General features: G+C 37.8%; 1 protein-coding gene across 1 annotated transcript; it reads right to left on the bottom strand.

The window, feature by feature from the left end:
* Window positions 1-5,282: 5,282 nt before the first annotated feature.
* On the bottom strand, window positions 5,283-7,384 carry LOC140035670 (uncharacterized). Its single transcript, XM_072076989.1, has 5 exons — window positions 7,259-7,384; window positions 6,997-7,155; window positions 6,771-6,835; window positions 6,236-6,692; window positions 5,283-5,522 (listed from the first exon to the last, which is right to left on the bottom strand). The coding sequence occupies exons 1-5, from the start codon at window positions 7,382-7,384 to the stop codon at window positions 5,283-5,285; spliced, it is 1,047 nt and encodes a 348-aa protein (XP_071933090.1).
* Between the last annotated feature and the right edge of the window lie 221 nt (window positions 7,385-7,605).

Genomic DNA, 7,605 nt, shown 5'->3' with positions numbered 1-7,605 from the left:
ATGGTGACTAAGAGATGGAAATGGGTGGCGGCTATCAACCTACAATGTAGGAGAATATGGCCGAAAAGAAAAGGAAAGGAATGTGACGCCCCCACTTCTCCCAAGGGCGTACCCAAGGGTATCGGCGATGCGCCTGCCTAGCTCTCGCCAGGACTCAGGTCCATTTATACTTAAACTAACGAGCAATTAATGGCTAAAAGGGTAAATTAAATAAAATTCCTTTCCAATATATACATTCAGATTTCCAAAATACAAGTCCATAACCAGCCCTTAAATTTCATTTCCAAAGTTCTAAAATATCAAAAACAAGTCTATCTACATCTCCGATCCAGATTCCTGTTAAGGAAAACAACTAATGGGGTGAGCAATTGCTCAGTGAGGCCAGAAAAAAAATACATATATATAACATGTGCACGTAGTTCAAGTAACACGATCAAGTGATCAAAAGTAATTGTCATGTAGTTTCAAGTATTGGCAAGTACTCATAAACACAATCAATTCAAGGATACTAGAGCTCTTTGGAGCTCATTTCCAGATTATTTGCCATAGTCCCGATCCACGAACCAGGGGTTGACACTCCGTCAATCAAATAAATATCCAATCTGTAGATCTCCACTTACTTCCCTCCATCCATCATTTCACCCTTTCGGATCCGTAACCAACAGGCATGTAAAGGCGATACTATACAAGTATGCCAAGCAAGATCTCAAAAGATCAAGCTTCAGGTCTCAAGGTTTACCAAGTTTTCCCGACCAAGACCTCACGATTGGCTGCGAAATTACGAGGTTTAACTATTGGGTTTGGGCATCCCCACAGGTCAGGTTTTCAAAAACAAATCAAGTTTTAGTCGATGAGATTTTCTCTGCATTCGACTTCAGGTCATGTACATATAAAATCCAGTAATTTCATGTAATTCATGTAGATTATGAGAATTTGCATTCTCAGGCAAATGAACCTCTTGAGTCATCTAACTCAAGAATCACTCATACTTCAGAAGGGAGAACATCAATTTCCTTTGATCATTCTCATCTTAAAACTTTACATTCACAATCTCATCCTTCTATTATGTGTGTACAGGTTCCTATGAACTATCCATCTGAATTTGAAGAGCAGTGGAAGATCCATGACAATCATCCTTAGAATTTACAGCAAGTACATCTGTGACAACCCCACTTTCCCCTAAGGCGAACCAAAGGGTTCGGCGGACCGCCTGCCCAGCTCTCGCCGGGACTCAGTCGTTCACTCAAACAAATCAGAAATAAAACCTCAATAAAGAGCAGACCAGGATCCAATTCATTACCACAGGAGTACATGGAACACGAATCCAAAACTCAAAGTAGAACTTATATACATTCCAATCTCAAAGGACTTACAAAAACAAAGGTACAAAAGTTCTTGATACTTCATACATCCGACCCATGCCAAAAGCTAGGGCGAGAACTATAACAAAAGAAAACCAAGAGCTAGACCCAGCTAGTCTATACAGGCTCTCGTCCTTGCACGCCTTCCCCTGTTAAGGAAAACAAAACTAAAGGGATGAGCTGGAAAGCTCAGTGAGGTTCCGATCACATAGGCAAACAAGCAGTTCCATGCATTCGTTACAGATAACCAAGAATTCCAGATACAAGTATAAGTGAAAGCGATAAACACATTCATTAAAAGGATACGGGCTCACAAGGAGCCATTCGTTCATTCATTCATTCATTCATTCTCCTTTCATTCCCCTACCTTCAATCATTTGAAACTGCATTTTGTAGAAATAAAACCTCTCGTTCATCCATTCGTTCATTCATTTCATTCACCCCGTCCCTGGCTTTTGGTCAGGCTCCACCAACCTACAAGGTAATACTCGAGTATACCAAAACATTCACCCAAGTCCCTAATCGCCTGACCGAGTCCGCTTCTGGCTCGAGACGACCGGTAACAAGGGGCAGTGGCCAGTTCAGCCCAAAGGCTTACATTCATGCACAAATAACATTTCAATCGTTCAATCATTGAAACTTTCACAATCATTTAGGCCGAGTGCAATAAAGTACACACTCGCCTCGAAAACTCGTTTTAGCATTCATTGAAAGCATTTAACATGTTATCAATCATTCATACAAGCCATATAATCATGAAACATAACAAACAAGGAACACTCACCTATACACGCAAAATAATGCCCACTTCTCAATCACCAATGAAACCTAAAATGACACAAAGACCACATTACAATCCATCTAACAGGATTTGGATGAAATCAAGAAATACCCGACTACTCGCGAGTAAACGTATAAAAAGACTTTCAAAGTATAAAGAGGCATTTGGATCCGTGGACAAGAATAACCCTAATGCGACCCAAACCAAAAAGGGTTATAAAATTTGTAACGGAAACACTTAACTCAAAACAATTCAAATTTTCCAGGAAATAAGCTAAGGCAATATTCTTTCGGAATTGTTTGTATGACTCAATAGCATATATATTCAAGTGGTCAATAAATGACCGAAGCCAATAAAAATCATGTGAAAAGGAGGACAAAATACTTTAACTTCCACACTTAAAACCTTGCTTAGAAACAATGCACTTATGGCCGATAAAACCCGAACTCATACCTCTATAGGTTGGAAAGGCTTAAGGAACATTTGAAGTTTGAAACGGAAGAGGTATCATGTTTTCAAAAGATAAAACGGTTACATTATTTGCCAAATGACAATATACGAGTTCGAATAGAAACTTAACCTTCGAACCCTTATTCAAAGACCCGAAGACACTTCCAAGGAAATACGTTCAATTTGATACAAAATACATTTCCAAAAACCACTTTAACTTATTCAATTTACAAGAAAATAAACGGACGGCACGTCCCTTGTGTTTACCTATTTTCCAGCCATTAATGGCTTCATTATTTTCCTCAAATCAGTCCCAACATGTCATATAGAATAATCTTATGTCCAAAAGCCGTTCACTAGGCTTAAAGTCATATAATTACAACAATAAATACGAAAGGCAAACTAGAAACATTTTCGGATAAAAACAGTTTTTGACATCATTTTGCGGTTGGCACTATAGGCACTCCGATTATCGGATGAAGGTGTAAGACCCACCGTTTTGAAGCTAAGAGACAGGGCTACAACAATGTAGAAGGTCACTCAGTCCAGTTCCTAGTACAACTAGGTCAAATATGCAAGATACTAAACCAGAACCGTAATAAGCACAACTCAGTCTATACAAGTCCAAATCCAGAAATTCCAAAGGCATACGGTAGCTAGGACATCAGGCTACATTTCATCAGAATACCTCAACAACCAATTCCAAAGCAATGACAACCAAAACACCCAATTACAGGCGCAATTCCTACATTCGGATAGAACCAGGACAGCAAGGGTAATTTCGAATTTTCTCACCCTACACTACTCCGACTGGCCTGAAATTTTATAGGCATCTCTAAAATGTCATTCCCTACAACTTTCATGTTTTAACCCAAGACTAATTCGGCCTCTAACTATGGTGAACAGTGCCAGGCAGAATTGAGGGTAATGAAACCCTAAGTTTTCCAAATTTCCTTCCAAACAAAAATTTCTTGCAATTAACCATCATTCACACCAACTAGCCTCATTCTATAACATTTCCATTCATCATACATGGCCACATAGACAAAATCATATGCAAACAGAAAAATCATAATTAAATATAAAACTTCACCATAAATCAACCCAAATCAAGATATAACTCACAAAATGACATATCCAACCCTTACAATTCACAATTTAACCATTATCAATGCAAGAGAGAACTTTCTTAATCATCTTACCTCACAACTCAAGAAGACTAGCAATTCAAAGCTTCCCTTTCAAAATCACTCCACCCAAAAGCTTTAACCTTCCAAGAAGCTCACTTGTACGGAGTGGTTTCAAAATCTATCGGTGAAATTCCAAGATTGAAGCAAAAATCAAAGATGAAGATTGAAGAGTTTTCTCTCTCTTTGCTCTCAAAGCTCACGGCTGAACAAGAAGAGGAAATGAAGATATTTTGGCCAACCAAAGAGATAAGAAGGAAAGAAACAGCCGGTCAAAGCTGCTGACCGGCTGTGCCATGTCAGAATCCGGCCGGATTCCTGGCCGGATACGAGGCCGAGACGAAACACATTTTTTTTTCAAAACTTCACCACAATCCGGCCAAGAACTGGCCGGATTTGCGGCCGGATTCGGCCCCTTCAGATTTTCTCAAAATTTTTCCTCTTTTCCGAATTCGATTGTCGCACTCAACCGCACTTCTAACACATACACATACATACATATCTCCTACATAATCCATGTAACAACGAACCTTCCATTGTTTACACAAAAGGGTTAACAAATTTTCACTAAAAAGGGGAAAAGAAAATAAGCAAAAAGGCCAAGAAAGTTATGGTAGGTTAGGGTTCTCACAACATCAATGTCAAGATATTATAAAATATTTTAACAAGAAAGGACTTCCAGTCTCATGGTTTCAGGATCCTATATCTGGCCATGTTTATTTTGATGTTTGTACTAATTGTGAGGAATGCCAGCTTGCAGAAATTCTTGGATGTGATGAGACAGATTTAAATGCTTGGCCAAAGAATAAAAGAAAACCAGGATTTGTTAAACCTCGTCCTTGCAAACCAGATTTGAATCCCCAAGATCTAGATGATCTAAAAGAAGCCGATTTGATGGCTATCAAATCCCTTCTGTTTGGATTCCTAAATCTTTTCCTCCTTCAAAAAAGGATCTTCATCCTTATTACCAACAATGTCTTGATATTTTGGAAAAAGAGGAAAAACAATGGAAACCAAAATCTTTTTGCAGACCTGAGCCATTGATTCCAATTCAAATTCCTCAAATTCAGGAATGTTTCATGTTTAGGAAGGAAGATTTTCCTAACCTAGAAACCTTCAATAAGAATGGTTCCCGACATACCCCAAAAATCCAAAATATTGCCTCAACAGTTTTACCTAGTGGAGAGACTGTTAGACCAAACCCTTCAGAAGATGTTCTTAACTGTTAGACTGAGAATTCTCTTGTCCAAAACGCTGCTCTTACCTCCATTCACAAGGATGTGTCAGAGGTTAAAGGTAAGGTAAATCAAATTGATAATACTATTACAACCCAACATTCTCAGGTATCTCATATGATTGAAGTTTTTGAAAAAAGACTTCAAGAACTTAAATATATTATGCCTACAGATCTATCTTCTTTAGCTGATTTTATTTTGAATAAAGAAAAAGAAACAAAATTCATTCAAAACCAGCTTCATGTGTTACGAACTACAGGAGAAATTCCTAAATATGATTTAGAACCAACCACACCTCCTCCAAAGGTAAGTTCAATTTTCGGAGAAACATCTCGTAGAAATTGGCCAACACCTTTTTATTTTGGTGGTAACAGTACACCATCACCCTCTCTGTATTTTCCAGAACCATAGCCACAATCTTCAAAACCTTTTGATATTGTAGCAGCTCTTCAAGAATATTGTAAGAATAAACAAATTCAAAAGGATGCTGAAAAGACAAAGCAACTGGCTGAAAGGGAACAAAAGAAAGCTGAAGAAGAAAAAAAGAGGAAGGCAAAACAAATTGTTCAAGACCAACAACAAGAGCCACCATCCTCATTAATGTATGATAAGAAGAAAGAAAGAGGAAAGCAAAACAAATTGTTCAAGACCAACAACAAGAGCCACCATCCTCGTTAATGTATGATATACATACTAATCCTGTTTTTGCTCTTGAACAGGAAAACAGAGCAGATGAAGCTACAAGGGTCTATGATAATCCTCTTTCATCTATGTTGGAAGAACTTCATGATGAATCAGTCCCCCATATTTTGACCTAAAAGCTTAAGCTGTTAGGGGAGGCCCAACAACCGTACTTATAGTGGATGGGAGCAGTCACATGACTCTCACCCCTTAAACCCGCCTTGGGCGAGGTTCGACCCCCAGACTTTTAACACTCACCCCCACCACATTCTGGCTCTGATACCACTTGACCTAAAAGCATGCTGACCATCTAAGCAATTGAGGGTTAGGAATAAATTTTTGTTTGAAATGCAGCATCTTAGGAAGTGATCCCATATCCATTTCAACCAAAAAATGATGAGATATAAGGAAGAAAGAGAATTTTTTTATACCATTTTTGACTGCCAGAATTTCTTTGAAAGTGGAATGATAATGTTGTTCTGAAACTTTGAATTTTCCACTTGCAAATCCACAACAATATTTTGTTCCCTGTTCATCTACTTCAAGAAGTACAGCTCCCCGGAATTTACCACTAGCATCAGTTTGTAGAATTCTTTTTCCATTAGACGGGATGTGAAGAGTAGGAAGATTTTGAAGTTCTTCCTTCAGAATTCGGATTGCTTGGGTTTGTGAAGAACCCCATAGAGGAGGTTTCTTTTTGAGCATTTTAGTCAGAGGACTAATATGCTTTGAAGCTTGGGGAATAAATTCCCGGACATAATTGACAATTCCAAGAAATTGCTGAACTTGTGTTTTTGAAAGATTTTCTTCAGGAAAATCCATAACAGATTGTCCCACATGTTGTTCAGGCATACATTTCCCTTTAGCAATCTTCATGCCAAGGAAAGAAATTTCTTGTTGGGCCAAAAACATTTTCTTTTCAGAAAGCATTATCCCATATTGCTTAACAAGGTTATGAAAATCTTTAAGCAATGTGAGATGTTCTTCAAAAGTATTGCTGAAAAGAAGTATGTCATCAATGTAAATTAGTGCAGAATGCAAGATAGGCTAAAATATCTAAACCAAAAGGCATGACCTTCCATTGAAAACGATGATTAAGAATACAAAAACCAGTTTTGTGCCTATCCTCAGGATGAATTCCTAATTGCCAGAATCCAGATTTCAAATAAAATTTAGAAAACCATTTTGCTTTGGATATCTAGGTAAAAAGTGATACATCTGTTGGGAATTGGAAATTTGTCATCGAGTAAGAAAATGTTGAGAGGCTAGTAATTAATTACCAATCTCATTTTCCCTCTTACCTTCTCAGATCTTTTGTTCACATAGAATGCTCGACATGCCCATTGGGAATGTGATATCTCAATAAGTCCAAATGTCAAGAGTTCTTGACATTCCCGTTCTGCAAGCTTAGTATCATCCGGATTCATATAAAATTTAGAAAACCATTTTGCTTTGGATATCTAGGTAAAAAGTGATACATCTGTTGGGAATTGGAAATTTGTCATCGAGTAAGAAAATGTTGAGAGGCTAGTAATTAATTACCAATCTCATTTTCCCTCTTACCTTCTCAGATCTTTTGTTCACATAGAATGCTCGACATGCCCATTGGGAATGTGATATCTCAATAAGTCCAAATGTCAAGAGTTCTTGACATTCCCGTTCTGCAAGCTTAGTATCATCCGGATTCATTTTTGAATGGCTGGCTTTTGTGGGATTGATATCTTCATTCTTTTTGAAAAGAAGTTCGATATAGAATTCAGGGTTTTCCCACAAGGGATGATCACACTTTTGTAAAAACTCTTGGTGATTTGATGAGCATGATTCTTGAATAATCTGAGTCTAAATTTGTTGGAGTTGATCCTTTTCTTCATGTATCAAATACAGTTTAGGGATATCAATGAAAGGTTTGA

This window comes from Coffea arabica, chromosome 2c, assembly GCF_036785885.1.
Source record: "Coffea arabica cultivar ET-39 chromosome 2c, Coffea Arabica ET-39 HiFi, whole genome shotgun sequence".
NCBI classification, from domain to species: domain Eukaryota; kingdom Viridiplantae; phylum Streptophyta; class Magnoliopsida; order Gentianales; family Rubiaceae; genus Coffea; species Coffea arabica.
The sequence above is the reverse complement of the archived record's forward strand: the minus strand, read 5'-3'. Positions and strand labels throughout refer to the sequence as shown.

What these genes read in the sequence shown, in the direction of transcription:
- LOC140035670 (XM_072076989.1), bottom strand. Translation starts at nt 7,384, where the DNA reads ATGAATCCGGATGATACTAAGCTTGCAGAACGGGAATGTCAAGAACTC. An exon ending in ATCATCGTTTTCAATGGAAG is followed by an intron (nt 6,693 to 6,770) that starts GTCATGCCTTTT and finishes ACTTCTTTTCAG; the next exon opens with CAATACTTTTGAAGAACATC. An exon ending in GGGGAGCTGTACTTCTTGAA is followed by an intron (nt 5,523 to 6,235) that starts GTAGATGAACAG and finishes GTTCCCTTTCAG; the next exon opens with CCAGTTGCTTTGTCTTTTCA.